General features: G+C 40.0%; 1 protein-coding gene across 1 annotated transcript in view; it reads left to right on the plus strand.

Annotated features, from left to right (window-relative positions):
• The first annotated feature begins 481 nt into the window (after positions 1-481).
• EPB41L5 (erythrocyte membrane protein band 4.1 like 5) overlaps positions 482-19,305 on the plus strand; it is a 141,084-nt gene continuing 122,260 nt past the window's right edge. Inside the window, exons 1-2 of the mRNA XM_008059330.1 lie at positions 482-516; positions 7,584-7,771. Of these exons, the coding sequence (XP_008057521.1) occupies positions 7,592-7,771 (180 nt within the window). The 5' untranslated portion in view covers positions 482-516; positions 7,584-7,591. The remainder of the gene's footprint in view (positions 517-7,583; positions 7,772-19,305) is intronic.

Genomic DNA, 19,305 nt, shown 5'->3' on the forward strand with positions numbered 1-19,305 from the left:
CCCCGCCCCCGCCCGTGGCGTTTGTCTCGGTGAGGGCGGCCGCCGCGGTGTGTGCACGTTGGCGGCTTGTCTGCCTTTGTTTCCCTGGCGACTTAGTCTCCCGATTTGCGGCCTAAGAGCCAGCACACCCGCTCGTCGAAGCCGTGGGGCGAGATCTGAAACGCGTATCAGAAGTTTCTCTCCAGCCGTAGCAGGGAAATACCCAGCGCTCCGTTTCTCCTGGAACCCACGGCTTCGCTCATTCCACGTCTGACGTGACCCGGTGCTGAGCCCGCCCCAGCCAGGGGGGTTCCTTGTACGCGGGAAGATAGTTTGCCGGTCCCCCTGCCCCCTTGTTTATGCGTTAACTTGATCGGAGGACGATGGATGTAACTGCGCCTGTGGAGTTACTCGCTTACGTTTTCCTTATTGGAATGACCAGGGCGAGAGAGACTCGTATCTTGAAGGCATTTGCTGTATGTCGGCATATTGCTTTATCAAAAAGCAGCTGCTTACCAGATTGTGGCCACCAGCCAGGTAAGCGTGTACACATTTAGGAAAAAGAAAAAAAAAAAGAGTGTACACATTTTGTGGCAAACTTTTGGGTTTCGGATATGTGTTTAAAAAAACCAAACTTCTGTTAGATACTAAACAGATTGCTTCAGTTTGTATTTTGTCACTGTAAGGGGAATTCTTCTTGTTCCCTGTCGAAAAGTTAGAAATTGCATATAAAAAATTACTTTTTCGGGGGAAGCCACATAGCCCTACCACCCCAAAATGTCACTGTATCTTTTTAGTGCGTTGAGCGCCTGATATGCAGGTTGCCATGCTAGCTGTTGGGTCATACTAGCGAGCGAGTTAGACTGGGTCCCTGTCCTTGTATCTTAGTGGGAGAAGTAGCCAGTTTAAAAAAAAAAAAAAAAAGGCCGGGCGCAGTAGCTAAGGCCTGTAATCCCAGCACTTTGGTAGGCCGAGGCAGGAGGATTACTTGGGCCCGGGAGTTCCAGACCAGCTTGGGCAACATAGTGAGACCTCATTTCTACAAAAAACAAAACAAAAGCAAAAATTAGCCGGACACAGTGGTGCCTTCCAGCTCTTGGGGAGGTTGAGGCCGGAGGATCACCTGAGCCAAGGAGGTGGAGGCTCTGGTGAGCTGTGATGGTGCCACTGCACTCCAGCCTGAGCAACACAGTGAGAACCTGACTCAAAAATGACGAGGTGTTACAGTGTCTGTAAGTGTTATAAAGAAAAGGCAAAGAGTGCTGAAAGGGGCACCTGCTTAGGCTCAGGCGTCTGGGAATGCTTTTTGAGGAAACGTATTTCAGGTGTAAGTCTGAAGTTAGCCTGGTGAAGTGGGAGAGGATGGGAGGGAGGTAAGTGGGAAAAGAGCATTCCGGAAAGATGGACCAGCTGATGAAGAAAGGTTTGGAATTAGAAAGACTCTTGGACGAGCAGAAAGAGTGGAAGAGCTGATGCTGGGCTGCCTGGAAGGGTCATGTATTTAAACAAACAGACTTCTGTTAGGTTCTAAACTGCGTGGGGAGCCGGCATCGGGAATGCTGGTACAACATGAAGAGTGGGAGTAGAGGGTGCAGGTAGGAGGGGAAAGAATCATTATGGGGCGCCTGTTTAAAACATTTTTTTACCTCAAGATCATTGAGTACTTAAAAAAAAAACCTCTGAATGACACATTTGTGTGTTTTCATTGCGACCCCTGGCATGACCCTTTCCAGAGAGAATCTCACCAACAGTTCGAATTCTGTGTCCTCCTTATCTCTCTGTGTGTGTGTGTGTGTGTGTGTGTGTGTGTCCCACTGCATTGTGGGATAATAAATTCTCTTCGTTTTTCTGTAGTTTTATTTTTTCACTGACAGATTTTGTCAGTATCTAAGTCAACTATACATTGAAAACATCTGTATTGTATTCCGCTGTATGGGCCGTAACTTGTTTAACTATTTGCACATTGATGGACATATTTAAAATTTTCTTAAGTCAATTATGCCCTGAAAAATCCTTGTTTCTACAATTTAGAGCACACGAATTACAATTTTCTTTAGATTATCCTACCAGAAATAGAATTGCTGAGTGAAAGGGTATACACATCAACATTGTTAACAGTGTGGTCAAATCCCTTTCCAAAAAGGACAGTATATGAGAGTGTTTTTCTTTCATCCTTTTTGACACCAGTTATCTTGAGTCTTTTGTAAACAATATCTTATTTTTTAACTTGGATTTGTTTGGTTACTGTTGAGCTTTTTAATTAATATTTTTAAAGTTATCTTTTAGGACTTACTCATATCTTGCTAATTTTTTTTCTGTTGGGTTGTTTATCTTAGTGATTTGTAATAGTTGTGTATTAAATTATATATTCATCCTTCAAAACAATTTTTAGCAAACTGTTTAAAAGCTCTTCACCCTCATACTATTTGTTGTGTTCTAGTCTTTTTCATTAATTTTTCACTTTAACTGTTTAGTCCATCTGCAGTTTATTTTCTTGTAAGGTGCTTTCATATTTTTGTATAAAGAACTTGTTTATGACACTGGTTTTCTAGTTCAAAATACACAGTTATTAAAATTCTAAGTCTGCAAGAAAGCTTTGTTAACTCTTGTATAGTGAGTCTGTATTCAAGGTGTCAGAATAAGGTGAAAACCAGAAAAATTGTTTATAATGAATTTACTTCCTATATACTAGACAGTTATAGTGCATTTTGAAGATTTTTTTTCATTTAAAAAACTTTTTGCTGGGCTCGGTGGCTCAGCCTGTAATCCCACACCTTTGGGAGGCTGAGGTGAGTGGATTGCCTGGGCCCGCAGGTTTGAGACCCGCCTGGGCAGGCGAGACCTCGTCTCCACAATAAATCAAAAAATCAGCCGGGCGTGGTAGTGCACGCCTGTAGTTCCGGCTACTCGGAAAGCTGAGGCGGAAGGATCGCCGGAGCCCAGCTGGTCGAGGCTGCGGTGGCCAGGAGCGGCCACTGCGCTCCAGTCTGGGCGACAGAGTGAGACTCCAACTCAAAAAAAAAAACCAACTTTTCAACTATGAAAAAATTCAACATACACAAAAGTAGTCAGAAGAAGACAACACAATGTGCACTGATCATCCAGCTTCTACAGTTATCTGGCCAATCCGTTTATCTCTATCACTGTTTTAACTCCTTCCTTGTTTGATTGATTGATTGGTTGATTGATTGATTGAGTTGGAATCTCACTTTGTCCCCAGGCTGGAGTGCAGTCGCACGCTCACTCACCACAGCCTTGACCTGCAGGGCTCAGGTGATCCTTACCTTAGCCTACCATGTAGCTATAGCTGTGTGCCTCCACGCCTGGCAAATTTTTTGATTTGTTGTTGAGACGAGTTCTTGCCAAGTTGCCCAGGCTGGCCTCAATCCCCTGGGCTCAGGCAGTCTTCTTACCTTGTATTATTTTGATGCAAATGCCAGACAACATATCTTTTATAAATATTTGAGTATATATCTCTAAAAGATAAGGACTCTTAAAAAAAAACCCACATAACTTCAATACTACTGTTTTATCTCAAAGAAAAGTGGCAGTAGTTCCTTGGTTATCATAAACAATCCAATCAGTATTCAAATATGTATGCATGTGAAATTTATTTTAATGGGAAGTTCAAATGACAACAGTCATGACTTTACTAGTTTACCTAATTACACAGGAGCTTGCATACTTAAAAAATGAGAATGATCTTCAATTTTATTGAAGCTGTTGACTTTTTTTACATATGGTGGTTTTTATTTTAATATTTTAGTTTTTATAAGGTTTATAAACATGTCTAAAGAGTCAATTGGTTGTGCAAGCCTTCTTTGTAAACAATATATGAATGGTCCCTGACTTAAGATTTTTAAATTGTACAGTGGTGTGAAAGCAATACACATTCAGTAGATATAGTACTTGGGGTACCCAAACAGTCATTCTGCTTTTCACTTTCAGTGCAGCATTCAATAAATTACATGAGATATTTAGCACTTTATTATGAAATAGGCTTTGTATTAGGTGACTTTACCTAACTGTAGGCTAATGTAAGTGTGCTGAGCACATTTAAGGTAGACTAGTGTGATGTTGAGTAGTATAGGAGTATTAAATGTTTTTTTTTTTTTCCTGAGTCTGAGTCTCACTCTGTCACCCAGGTAGAAAGTATAGTGGCATGATCATGCCTCCCACAGCCATGACCTTTTGGGCTCAGGCAAGCCTTCCGCCTCAGCCTCCCAAATAACTAGGACTACAGGCATGTCCCACTATTCCGGGCTAATTTTTTGACTTATTTAAGAGATATGAGGGCTTGCTGTGTTGCCCAGACTGATCTCCAACTCCTGAACTCAGGCAATCCTCTCTTGTCAGCCTGCTAGACGTACAGGTGTGTGCTCAGCCTTAAATGCATTTTCAACTTAACATTATTTTCAATTTACAATGGGCGTATCGGGGAAGTTACCCAATTGTAAGTTGAGAGCTATCTGCATGTGGTATGACTTTTTTTTTTTAACTTTTTTTTTGAAATAATTTTAGACTTTTGTAAAAGTTGCAACAGTAGTACAGAATTTTTCTGTGTACTTTTACTTAGTTTTCCCCAATGATGGCATTTGGCAATTTAAAGTTTATTTGAATCAGAATCTAAAACAGGTCCATATATTGTGATTGGTATATATTTTACATCTCCTTTAATATCTGATGTTTAAAAATTTCCCTCCTCTCTAAAATGTGAGTTTTTCATGAATGGTTCTGTGACACAGCAAGAGAGGCTAAGATTTGGAATCAGAAATTTTTAACTTTTAACCTTTGTCTTCATTATTTACAACATAATGGATTTGGTCAGTGGTTTAATTTCTTTGACCCTTAGTTTTCTCATCAAAATGAGAATGCCAGGGAAGTTTTTCTGAAGGCAAGGTAAGATTATTTCATAAACATTTGTTGTTCAGAATTATGAATTGTGCTGGGTAGCTAACCATTCAGAGTAGGGATTGTGTTCTCAAATTGTTTACAATAAAAGAGGCAAACTGGTACATGAATAATTATAATCTGATCTGTGAAACAGTAAAATATTTTCAAGGTTCATTGGAATTGTAATGACAGGAGTGACTAACTTTTTGAGTGTCAGAGAATGTTTCTCACCAGATATTGGTGGAGTTGAGTCCAAAGGAATATGTAGGGATTATCTGACACAAGGGCTTTAGAAGTCTGGGATAACAAGTACAGTCTTACATACGCAGCTGAAATGAGACTGGTTAGCAAGGCGCAGAGGGAGCAGTGCCTGAAAAAATCTGGAGAGACTGGCACCAAGTGCTGTGTATGGGTTCCTTGTAAACTGGAAAGCTGTCTAATATTTTAGTTACGCCTTTGGGATTAGTTTACCTAATTACACAATAGTATACATGCTTGTAAAATGTGTGTGATAATCTTCAATATATATTTTTATATGATAGCACTTGTTTCTCTTAAAATTAGATTTTATTTTGTGAGGTTTATAAATAAATCTAGTTGAAAGAGTCATCTAACCTGAAGACTTCTTTTGAGAAAACAGCACTTCTGAATTCCACTGCTCCCTCTCCTGGCAACCACTTTCACATTTTAAGTCACATGCCTTTGTTGCTACTTCTTGATTTTTAATTTTAGTAATTATCTGTTGGTTGCTACTAGGCAAGAATTAGCTCCTTTCTACACCTGTATCTGCTACTTCTGTTAAATACCTCCTCTCAGTTATTGTTGGGCCAGTATTTAGTGTTTATAGTATTATGGATATTTAAATCATAAGCAACTGAGTCATGTGTGTTGTGATTACTTTCCCTTTTCTGTACATCTTCTTGTTTTCTCTGGAATTAATAATTATCTTTTTTGTTTATTTGTTGGCTTAGTTATATACTCTTACTCTTTTTTTTTTTTTTTTTTTGAGTTGGAGTCTCAATCTGTCCACCCAGACTGGAGGGCAGTGGCATGCTCCCGGCCACCACAGCCTCACCCTGCTGGGCTCCAGCGATCCTTCCGCCTCAGCCTCACAAGTAGCCAGAACTATACAGGCGTGTGCTACCACGCCTGGCTGATATTTGATTTATGGTAGAGACGAGGTTTCGCCAGGTTGCCCGGGAGGGTCTTGAACCTGCGGGCTCAGGCAGTCCGCTCACCTAGGCCTCCCAAAGTGCTGGGATTACAGGCTGAGCCACCAAGCCCGGCTAGGGTACTGCATTTTAAATATACTCATACCTGTTTTTCTTTTTTTTTTTTTTTTGAGTCAGTCTCACTCTGTCACCCAGGCTGGAGTGCAGTGGCACGATCACAGCTCATCGCAGCTTCAGCCTCCCAGGCTTAGGCGATCCTTCCGCCTCAGCCTCCTAAGTGGCTGGGGCTACAGACTTACGCCACCATGGCCGGCTGGTTTGTTGATTTTCTTGTCAGATGAGGTTTTGTTGTGTTTCCTAGGCTGGACTAATGCCTGTTGTAACTATTTTGGTTAAATTTAATGTTCTTAATAGGTACAAAGAAACCTAGTAGTATTAAAGTAATTTGACGTTTAAAGGTTTATGTTAAGTAGTAATTTAAAATCTGAAAGTAATAGGTTTTTTTATAAAACTCATTTGATTACATTTATATTTTAACTGAAATAGGTGATTCTTTTTATATTTTTATTATGAATCCTCAAAAAAGAAGTAGAACCTGTCAGGATTTTTATGATCATTAGTGTCTAACCTTGTCTTCTAATGTTTATAGGGATATACAACTACTGTATGTATAATTTATTAATTCAAAAGACCTGATGAACTTCATGTTTGTCCTCTCCTACCAGATCAGCTTCTTATAAAAAAGTCCAGTAAATTTTTTTTTTTTTTTTTTTTGAGTTGGAGTCTCACCCTGTCGCCCAGACTGGAGTGCAGTGGCCGCTCCTGGCCACAACAGCCTCGACCTGCTGGGCTCTGGCGATCCTTCCGCCTCAGCCTTCCAAGTAGCCAGAATTACAGGCATGTGCTACCACACCCGGCTGATTTTTTGATTTATTGTAGAGATGAAGTCTCGCTGCCTAGGCGGGTCTAGTAAATTTAGAAAGCTGCAAACCATAGTTTTGTTTTACATATAAAAGTCTTTAAAAAATTTGAATTAAAGTAGCCAAGTTTTTAAATTTACTTTTTAATAGAAATTTTATATGTTTCTAATGTACAGTAAGATGTTTTGAAATATGTATAAAGAGTTGCCAGTTTTATTTTTTCTAAATTTACTTGACCAGAAGCTCTTTAATAGCATTCCTACTAATATCCACAGGACTTTTTTTTTTCTGTTAGAGTCTTACTCTGTTGCCCAGGTGGAGTGCAGTGGCATGATCATGGCCACCTCAGCCTTCCAGATAGCTGGAACCACAGGCACACACCACCATGCCAGGCTAGTTTTTTGATGTATTGTAGAGATGTGGTCTTGCCGGGTTGCCCAAACTGGTCTCGAAGCCCCGGGCTCAGTAATCCTCTTGCCTCTGCCTCCCCAAGTGCTGGGATTACAGGCAGGAGCCACCACACCCGGCAGGACTTTACTAAGTAATACCTTTTGTCTGACTGCAAGTTATGGAGAATATAATTTTTCCTAATGCCATCTTTTTCTCTCTGGTTTTATAGTGACAAAAATGCTGAGCTTCTTCCGCAGAACACTCGGGCGTCGCTCTCTGCGTAAACATGCTGAGAAGGAACGACTCCGAGAGGCACAACGAGCTGCCACACATATTCCTGCAGCTGGAGATGCCAAGTCCGTCATCACGTGTCGGGTGTCCCTTCTGGATGGTACTGATGTTAGTGTGGACTTGCCGGTATGTAGGTCTTGCTGAGCTCCAAATTCTGTATGAGATGGCTGTGTTGATTTGGCCTTTCTGCTGATGCCTTCTGTGAGGAATTAGGTATGAGTTAATATGGACCAGGCACTGCAGCATTCAGGGACATGGATCGGGTGACCTTAGACCAAAAGTCTTGGAATGGTAGTATTTCTCTTTGGAATTAGTGGCAGTTACCTGAAACATTCAATGACAGGGCAGTTATTGTAGTGAGTCATCTTTGTTGTATATATTTATGTGTATTCTTTATGATGGCAGTGCATCATATAATCTAGTGGATTTATCACAGTGTTTGTTGAGCTGTTATTAAAACATTGAGAATCTTTGGGAACGATAATGTACTTATATGGATATTATAAAACTTGTCATTTTTTATACACTTCTTTATTTTTTAATACTCCCTTTACTCTCTTCAAAATAAAATGAATACGTCTCCACAATTTCATTTGTGTGTAGAAATTTTAGTGAAATGAAATGAGAAAAAGGACTTTGATTATACCACTCAGCATTGACTGCCTGTCTCTTTGCACCTACAGTAGTTTGCATTCTGTTTTTCATATAATGTAGTCTTTATTTCAACTCAGCTGTTGTAATAATATTGGCATTTTAGGTAGTTTTTTAAAAAAACAGCTACAAATGCATAATCATAATAAAGTGTGAAACCTAATATATTTGAAAGAGGTTAGCTTATTTCTTATAGGTCTTTTTGAGATGGGGTGCCACTTTTTGGTTTTGGGCAGTTACTTTTTTTCTGAGTTGTTGCTAATGCCAAATCTCTTTCTCATGTCTTTGCTCTGCATTCAAAGACTTACTGTAAATGATGTGATTTGATGTAAGCTTCGTTAGATGTTCCTCAGTGTCTTTCCTCCCTGCAGGCTTTTCAGGACATACTCATTTACACAAAATTCAACTTAAAAAATTCTCTTAGCACAAAGTGATAGCCTAGATACTGCTGTCATACATAGTTGAATTAACTTTTCAATGCCTGAAACTCACCAAGTGATAGTTTAAAGGATTGGATACTTTAAATGAATATACTGATTACCTGAATAATTTGGAATGTATTAGGTATTTGCCTTATTCATTTAAAAATATTGGAATATGATAAGATTAGTCAAAGACTCAGGATTTCTTGAAATGTTTTTAAGTTATCATTATGTGTGTTTTTATTTTTGTATATTAGACTGCACATTTTTAAGAGTTTTTGATTCTGGAAAATGTTGAGATACCTAAATTTTCTTCCTGTAAGGACTTCTTGAGGGTTTATCCGACATTCCAACATGAGATATTTTGCGAGGATAGTTTCATAATCATTTCTTATTTGATAAGAATCTTGAGTTTTGTGTACGATTCCATTAAAATATCATTAGATACGTGGTGAAAAGTCTGAGATTGCTGTGTAGGAGACTGGAAAGAAGTTTCTTATTAACTAATGTTCGTGGTATGAAATCTCAGGGTTGCTGATGGATAGGCTGATACTAGGAGAGTAACATTTTTAAAGCTTTTTAAAAAGGCAGTGTACTGTGGAAAAGAAATGGCACTAACTGTTAAAGTAGTGGTACAAGTGGCTAGATCTAGAATGATTTTCTAAGCTTGTGCTCAATAGGGTGTATGTGAGGCTTGATCAAGTCCAGAAGTGCTAACTCAAGTGTCCTCTCATGGGAACGACTACAGTGGAACAACCAGAGTTTTAGACTTGATTCTTAATGGATCAAGAACAGCTCTGCAGGTGGAATCTTGGTGTTATTAACCTAACTTCAAATACTTGCTTGAATGTAAAACGGGTATTAGCTTGCCAGCTAACCTGTCTTACTAAAGGAAAAAAATTAGCCAGAGGATCATTCATTTCTAAAGACGTGTTTCCCTTTTTCTGATTTAGTTTCTCAGCCGGTCCTCTGATTCTTGAAGATTTAGAATGGATTTTGGGAATGAAGTAAGCACATACCCATTCATGAGCATTAGGGTCACTGGTGATTGTAGATAGCCATCTTGATAAGCGTAAGCTAGGATGATTGCCAGGCAGTTTGTCAGGGCCCATCTGTGATTAAATCGGGGCTTCAGATTAATGTCTACCAGTGATGATCATTTTCTTACTCATGCTCTCTTTTCCTCTCACAGTTTGGTGAGGGACTTATGTACCTATAACTTTCTTTAAAAACAACAACAGCAGCAAAAAACTAACAGTGAAAGTGCCTTTCAGTGAATGACAAAAGATACCAGGTGGGAATTTCCAGCCATTTGATTTTTAAGTTTTCTTTTGAAAATGTTACAGTAAGCTCTTTTGATTTAAGAGCTTAATAATACTTAGTAAATAGCCTGTCATGTAAAACTCTGTATCTTTAAGGTTTAAATTAGGAAATACTTGATTAATTAACCAGTAAATTATTTTATGTGCCTTTCTTACTAATATAGGTGCTAAAGGCCTTAAATTATATGGACCATGCATACTGATGCTTCTAAATAAATGAAAACCATCCCATGTCCATGAATTTGAAGACTTAAAGTTGTTGGGATGGCAGTACCCCCCAAACTGGCCTGCAGATTTAGCTCAGTCCCCCTCAGAATTCCAGCTGGCCTGTTGGTAGGAATTGACAAGCAGATTCTAACATTCATGTGGAATTGCAAGACCCTGGATAGCCAAAACAATATTGAAAAAGAAGAGCTAAGTAGGAGAACTCACACTTCCTAGTTTTAAGACTTGGTAAAAAGCAATATAATCACCTGGTGCGGTCACTCATACCGGTAACCCCAGGACTTTGGGAGGATCACTTGAGGCTAGGAGTTCAACACCTGCCTGAAAAACAAAGCAAGAACCTGTGTCTACAAAAAAATAAAAATAAAAAACTAGCTGGGTGTGGTCATGTGCACTTGTAGTCCTAGCTATTCAGGAGGCTGAGGTGAGAGGATCACTTGAGCCCAGAAGTTCAACGATGCACTGAGCTGTGATCCCACCCTTGCACTCTAGCCTGGGTAACAGAATGAGACCCTGTCTCTTAAAAAAAAAAAAAAGAGTATTTGCAAATTATATGTCTTAAAAGGGACTTGTATCTAGAATATATAAAGAACTTTTACAACCCAATAAGAAAAAGACAACCTAATTTAAAAATGGATAAAGTATCTGAATAGATGTGTCTCCAGATAAGATACATAGATGGCCAGCAAACACATTAGAAGAAGAAATGTGGCATCATTATTCATGTAGAAATGCAAAATAAAACCATAGTGGGATACTACTTCACACCAGTTAAGAAAGCTAAAATAAAAAAGTCAGGCGATAGCAAGTGTTGATGAGGATGTAGAGAAATCAGAACCCTCAAACATTGCTGGTGGGAATGGAACATGATGCAGCTGCTTTAGAAAGCAGTCTGGCAGTTATTCAGATAATTAAACATAATTACCATGTGATCTAACAATTCCACTTCCAGGTATATACCCAAGAGAGTTGGAAATGTGTTTACACAAAAACTTGAACACAGATGTTCATAACAGCATTATTTATAATAGCCAAAAGGTAGAAACAACCTATTTGTCCATCAGCAGATGAATGGATAAATAGAATGTGTTATATTCATATAATGGAATGTTATTTAGCCATCAAGGAGATGAAGTACTGATATACGATGGGGGGACACCAAAAAACCTGGAATATATTTATAAAAAATTGTGTCTTTAGTCTGGGTGTAGTGGCTCATGCCCGTAATCCCAACTCTTTGGGAGGCTGAGGTGAGAGGATTACCTGAGCCCAGGGGTTTGATACCAGCCTGGGCAACTTGGTGAAACCTCATCTCTATAACAAATAAAAAAATTAGCCAGATGTGATGAGCGCTTGTAGTTGCAGCTACTTGGAAGACTGAGGCAGAAAGGTCCCCTGAGCCCAGCAGGTCGGAACTGTGGTAGCCATGAGTATGTCACTACACTCCAGCCTGAGTGGTGGAGTGAAAATCCTTCTCACAAAACAAAATTTGTGAATTTATTCTTGTTTAAATTCCAGTCACCTTCAAGCCATGCCCCTATTGAGATCCTTTTTCCACTGCTCATAGCGTTTTAAACTAGTCAATTTTGATGCCTTTTAGTGCTTCTGCTTGTCTCACCTCTCTCCTATAGGCAAAATGTGTCTCTCTGAGGACTCTTTTCATTGGGGAAACAAACAAGTTGCTCGGGGTGAGATGAGATGAACGGGGAGGGTGGGCATTGGAGTTATGCCGTTTTCTGCTTCAAAAACAAACGAACAAAAAAACTGCTACTAAACACTCTGTGCGGTGTGGGCAGGTTCACTAGTAAGTCGCCCATCATTGAATGGGCAAACACCTGAAAGGATGTCCAAAAAGAGAAAAAATTCACTGAAGCCGAACTCAGCCTCTCACAGCACTAGCTGGTACACTGATGCTTGTGGGTTCCTAGAACACTTACCTGGAGCGGGAAGCCTGTACTTCAAGGGGCCTGTCCCCCAAAAGAATTGGTTTTCTTTAAATCCCCCGGTATGCTACAATATGGATAAGTTTTGAAAACATGTTAGTAAAAGAAGCCAGTCACAAAAGACCACATGCTATGATTCCATTTATGTGAAAGACCAGAATAGAGCAGTCTGTAGAGGAAAAAAACTAGAGTAGTGACTACTTAAGGTAGGTAGGCCTGCCTGTGCTACCCAGGCTGACCTCAGCCTCCTGATTAACTGGGACTATAAACGTGCATGCTACCTTGCCCGGTTCGGAGTTTCCTTTTGAAGGATGACATGATCTAAACTTAATTTTTGTGATGTATGTATCTTAAATGTACTAAAATCCTTTGAGTTGTATACTTTTTCTTTTTTAGAGTTAGGGTCTCACTCTGTCATCCAGCCTGGAATGCAGTGGCCTGATAATAGCTCACTGTAGCCTCTAATTCCTGGACTCAAGGGATCCTCCTGCCTTGGCCTCCCAAGTAGCTGGGATTACAGGTACACATTACCATGCCTGGCTGACTCGAAAACCTTTTTTTTGTGGAGACGGCGTTGCCTGGGCTGGTCACACATCCTGGCCCCAAACAATTCCCCTGCCTCTGCCCTCCAGAGTGCTGGAGTTAGAGACATGAGCCATTGCACTCAGCTTGAATTGTGTACATTTAATGAGTGAATGGTATCTGAATTCATTGCAGTAAAGCTACTTTAAGAAAAAGGAATGCATGGATTTTTGTATGTTTGTATTTTATTCCACTTAAGTTTTTTTAGTAGTAAGAAACGTGTTAAAATGACATACAGGTTTAATTTAGAGGTAAGATGCTTGATTTGTTAAAAATTAGCATAATAGCAAAATAGGAAAAAATAGCAGGTCTTGAGATTGCTACAGTAGTGTAGGCACAAGATGATGGGGCTGCAGACTAGTAGTGGCACTGAGACTGCAAAGAATGGAGTGCTTAGCACGTGGATATGGTGGAGAGAAGGAATAAAGATGAGAAATGAGTAAAATGTAGTTCCAACTGTGGTGGGAGGTGATCATATGGATCGTGTCAGATCACGAGAGGGTAGTCAGTAGCCCTGAAGAGAGGGAAAAAGAATGGAAGTGGGAAAAAGCTTCTGTGGGTTGGTGTATTTTGGAAGTCAGATTTTAGAGGGCTAGAGGAATTATTTGACAGTCATATTTTTTGCATGTTTTATAGTCCCTTGTGTATAATAGGTGCTTACTAAATATTGAATGGTTGTTTGAAGAAGTGCATGTAAGAAAAATGGGGGATTACCTTGTAAGTTGGCAGTAAAAGGAAGGAAGGAAATAGTGTGGCAACTGGAGAGTGACTGGGTAGTGAAGATCTGAGTTTGTTTAAATGAGCAGGGAAAATGTTCCTCAGGAACTCTTTTATATACAGAAAGTTCCCAGTTTACAAATGAGTTCAGTTCCTAGAGTGCGTTTATAAGTACAATTTGTTTTAAGTCCAATAAAGGTAACCTAGGTACCCAACTAACACGATCAACTATATAGTACTATATGTATTTAACAGGCTATACTGACACCTGGTGGAGAGAAATAATATGAAAAAATGCAAATGCATGTTGTTAAAGTTTGTAACTTGAAGGTTTGTATGTAGAGGACTTACTGTACACAGTAAGACAAGAGGAAGAACATTTTAGGGGGAATACCTTCTTCTGAGAAAGATGGAAGGTAAATGGAAAGAGAATATCTTGTTGATCTTATTTTTTTTTTTGAGTTGGATTCTCACTCTGTCACCCAGGCTGGAGTGCAGTGACATGCTCATGGCCACTACAGCTTCGACCTGCTGGGCTCAGTCGATCCTTCCACCTTAGCCTTCAAGTAGCTGGAACTACAGGCATGCGCCATTATGCCCGGCTTGATGGTCTTAATCTTTGCCAAAGAGTAAGTGAAGTGAGGCCTGGGTCTGAAATAGGTGATGACCTAGAATAATTGGTTAAGAGGGGGAAGAATCTAAGTAGCAGGTGACAGTGTGGATGCAGCTGATAAGTGAATTTGTAATGGGCCAGAGCTCTATGGGTCTGTTTTCACTTTTCTACTTGTTTTATTTTCAATAGGTGCGAGGTAAAGGGTATACAAAATAAATAATGCATCGGCCCCATAATCAAGGATCTCAGATATCTATTTTATACTCTGTGGCTATACTTGACCTTCATGCTACTGCCTAAACATGTAGACCATTTTACGACTCTACCTTAGCATAGGCTTTATACTAACTAGAATTACAGGTACAGGGAAGTTCAGAGGAAGGCGAATTCACCCTCTGTGGATTTATTGGAAGGCAGCACCAATAGTGATTCTTTCTTTTTTTTTTTTTTTTGAGTCGGAATCTCACACTGTCGCCCAGGCTGGAGTGCAGTGGCACACTCACAGCTGCTGCAACCTTGACCTGCTTGGACTCAGGTGATCCTTCCACCTCAGCCTTCTTAGTAGTTGGAACACAGGCATGCACCACCTTGCCTGGCTAATCTTTGATTTATTGTAGAGATGAGGTCTCACCAAGTTGATCTCGACCCTGTGGGCTCAGGCAATCTTCTCGCCTCCACCTCCCAAAGTGCTGGGATTACAGGCATGAGCCACTGCGCCCGGTGATATTGATTCTTGAAAAGCTAGAAGCAAGAGTTCATCAGCAGCATGAAGACCATTCTGAGCAGAACGAAATGCATTTTGCTAAGCCTGACTTATTGGGGAAATTATAAACAGTTAAAAATGCTGAAGTGATAAGAGATAAGGCTGTAATTCACACTTTAAACTGTAGATGTTGTGTAATTACGGGATTTTAAGTGCAGAGTGACACTCTGTTTTGCAGTTTTAGGAAGATCACATTGGCAACTTCTCACCACTTTGTGTTCTGACTTGTCTCTCTCCAGTCTCTTTCTTTCCTGAATCCTAGCATAGACAGTCTAGATATCAGATCTTTATTCATTTTGTTTTTATTGAGGGTGGCAGAGTTCTAGTTACCCATCCAGGCCCAATTCAGCATATAAAATTCTCTGAAGCCTTCAATATTTTAGACAGAACTCACTCACCTTTATTTCTTAAACATTTTGTTTGTAATGTAAGAATAGCACTCACATTATTATTTAAAGTAGTGCATAATTTTGTTTTTAGTTAAGAACCTGTGATTGCTTGAGGGCGAGTATAAGCATATATTCGTTTTATAACTAGCATCTAACATGTAATGGGTGTCTCTCCGGTAATTGTTGACATAGCTATGGTATAATTGAATGATATGTCAAAAATGTATTTTTCCTGTAACCTATTAAGTGCATAATGACACTAAAAACTAACAAAATGTAGAATAGGACAGAGCCAATTGAGTTAGGATACCATTTCTAAGGTTGATACTAACAAATGGATAATTATTTTTCAAAATTATGATTGAGTCAGGTATTCAGTCACCCAGAGTATTGTTGTTATGCTTTTCTGCCTAATCAGTGAAAACATTTTGTTTCTGAATTAGTGTCAGAAATCTTGTTGATGTCAGTGCAGTCTCATGCTTGTAAATCCCAGCATTTTGGGCCACCAAGGCGGAAGGATTGCTTGAGCCTAGGAGTTTGAGACCAGCTTAGGCAATATAGCAAGACCTTTTCTGTACTTTTTAAGTAAATAAATAAATATACAAAGAATTGTTGAAACCAACATACTACGCTTACTGCATTTATTTCTTGTCTATGACTTATTTTCATAAAATAGTATAGTTCTTTCTCTTATAAATTAGACTCCAGATGAAAGTTTAAAAATTTTCATGCTGTTTCTAAAAATCAGATTAAGATGCTTTGAGAGATTCTTTTTTTGGATATCAGATTTTTATTAGATTGTGCATTAGTAACTTCAGGAACCTGCAGGTTCACATTGACTGGTTTAGAATTAGCCTCTGTTAAGGAGGGGTCAGTATCAACCTTGAAACGGTAATTGTTCAGAGGAGGCAGCTGTCCACCTGGCAGAAGCCCATTCTTCTCTCTGTACAGCTGTCATGTTCCAATGATACCTTGGTAGAATAAGGAGGGGAATCATTTTTTTAAATGTTTTTTTTATTTTGAGTTGGAGTCTCACTCTGTCACCTAGGCTGGAGGGCAGTGGCACACTCACGGCCACTGCAGCCTTGACCTGCTGGGCTCAGGCTTTCCTTTCCAAGTAGCTGGAACTACAGACATTGATTTTTTGTAGCGATGAGATCTCACCAAGTTGTGCAGGCTGGTCTTGAACCCACGGACTCAGGTGATCATGAGATGAGTCATTTTTAAGCCATGCTTCCCTTTGGTCTTGAAGCAAATGTGAAATGATTATGGAATATGAAATTGATTCTAGATGTACATATTAGAATTAAGGTAATGGAATCATGTAAGTTTGGTACCAGGTAAGTGAATTTAGCAGAAGACTTTTGTGGCTTCCTGCTATAGTTTAGAAATATTTTGTGTTCCTTTTAGGGGAGATTGCTATTAGCAGGTTTTAGCATAATTTCAACTTTCCATTTAAATTTGTTAGCAATGCTTTGGGACTCCCCATTTACACTTGTTAGTACTTTTTTCTTAAATAAATATTTAAAACCAGAAGTTTTCTTTGTCATTTCCAATAATGACTGTCTCCTTCCTTTCTGTTGTGTTGGTAGAACAAATATGTTCAAAAATTCAGTTAATTTGTTTTATTATTTGCCCATGTGGGTTTAAGTTTTCACTGTCTTTCACAAATTTCTGTCACATTGTTGACGATTTTTCTGCCACATTGTTGGCCATTTTTTCTCTTGTTCACTTTGCTTTAACCTTGCTGGACTTGCTATTCATGAATATGCCAGCCATCCTCTTTCCCCAGTGTGCTTGTGTGTGCGTGCACGCACACACGCGCACGTACGCGCGCACACACACACACACACACACACACACACACACACACACAGTTGGGGACTTTGCATTTGCTGTAATTTCTGCCTGGAATGCAATTTCTTTGCATAATTGGATAGTCTACTCTTATGCATTCTCTCTTCAAATCTCCCTTGTTAAAAGGGCCTTCCTATTTAAACACTGTTTGTCCTCTTTGTTTCCTTGTTTTGTTCCTTATAACCTTTATCAGTCACTAGCATCATATTTTCTTCCTTTGCTAGGATGGAAGCTTCTTGAACGCAGGCACTGACCTGTTTTGTTTCTCTGGTTGCCTAGAACAATGTCTGGCACATCGAAAGTTTCCTGTTAATATTTGTGAATAAACTGGGCTTGGTGGCGCACATATTCCTTCAGTCCCAGTCACTTGGGAATTTGAGGCAGGAGGATTACTTGAGTCCAGGAGTTGGAGTCTGTAGTGCCTGTGGTTATGCCTGTGAATAGCTGCTGCACTCTAGCCTTGGCAGAATGAGACGGCCATCTCACTCTCTTTTTTTAGAGAATGAATCAAAGAAATTAGGAACGGTATTTGAAATCGATCTTTAACTTTAATGTAGAACACAAGCATTCCTGAAGGAAGTTAAAATCGTTCTCAAGCTCAAGTTTTTAATGAGGATTTTTGCCCTGTTTGGGACAAGATATTGAATTAATAAGGCTGCTAACATCCTCTCCTAAGGTTAACCATGATGGAAAGAGAATAAAACCCAAGAAATAGAAAAATTAGAAAATCCCAGGGAAGGAATGTGGTGCTAGTGTGTGTGTATTCAGTGATCGTGGATGTGCTCTTGGTTAGGGGGCTGCCATCATGGCTGTGGAAGGATAATTGGAGGAAAAGGCAGTTGGATCCAGGTCTTTTCTGCTCCACTCCCATTGTCTTGATAATTAGTATCTGCCCTCTGACTGAGGGGTAGGATAGCAGTGACCTCAGATCCTCAAGAACAAATCATAATAAATCATGAGGAGGCCAGGCACAGTGGCTCGTGCCAGTAATCTCATCACTCTGAGAGGCCAAGGCAGGAGAATTGCTTTAGGTCGGGAGTTCAAGACTAGCCTGGGTAACAGGGAGACCCCTTCGAGATCCTGTCTCTACAGAAAATTCGGAATAATTTTGCTGAGTGTGGTGTCGCATGCCTTATAACCTTTATCAGTCACTAGCATCATATTTTCTTCCCTTGCTAGTATGGAAGCTTCTTAGTTACTTGGGACGCTGAGGTGGGAAGATTGCTTGAGCCCAGGAGTTTAAGGCTGCAGTGAGGTGTGGTTGCACCACTGCATTCCAGCCTGGGTGACAGGATGAGGCATTGTCTACAAAATCATAAGGGTGGGCCGGGCGTGGTGGTTCAAGCCTGTAATCCCAGCACTTTGGGAGGCCGAGGTGAGAGGATTGCCTGAGCCCAGAGGTTCGAGACCAGCCTGGGCAACATGGTGAGACCTCGTCTTTACAAGAAATAAAACAAACAAACAAACAAAAAATTGACCGGGTGTGAGAGCAGGTGCCCGTAGTTCCAGATAATTGGAAGGCTGAGGCGGAAGGATCGCCCCCCCCACGCCCAGCAGCTCAAGGCTGTGGTGGCCATGAGCATGCCACTGCATTCCAGCCTGCACGACAGTGAGACTCCAACTAAAAAAAAAAAAAAAGCAATAAAATAAAATCTTAAGGGCACTGCTTAAAAAGTTCCCCACCTCTAATATTTCCTTATCTAAATTTCCTACTTCTCTTTCAAAAAAGCTAATTTAAAAAACCTAGCTGGGTTTGATGGCAGTACCTGTAGTTCCAGCTACTTGGAAGGCTAAGGCAGAAGGATTGCCTGAACCCACCAAGTCAAGACTGTGGTAGCTGTGAGCATGCCATTGCACTCCAGCCTGGGCGACAGAGTGAGACCCTGACTACAAAAACAAACAACAACGATAAAAACGCTGTGTGGTGCTGGCATAAAGACAGACATAGACCAGTGGAATAAAGAGTCTAAAAATAAACCCCTGCAAATATGTTAAAGCGATTTTGACAGGGGTGCCAAGACTAGTCAGTGGGGAAAAGACAGACTTCAGCAAATGGTGTTGAAAAATACTAGATATCCACATGCGAAAAAATGAAGCCAGACCCTTACTTTATACCACAAACAAATATTAACTCAAAAATGAATCAAAGACCTAAGTGAGAAGAAAACTTAAGAAA

The sequence above is a fragment of the Carlito syrichta genome, unplaced genomic scaffold, assembly GCF_000164805.1.
Source record: "Carlito syrichta isolate Samal-C Ts95f unplaced genomic scaffold, Tarsius_syrichta-2.0.1 Scaffold303994, whole genome shotgun sequence".
Lineage (NCBI taxonomy): Eukaryota > Metazoa > Chordata > Mammalia > Primates > Tarsiidae > Carlito > Carlito syrichta.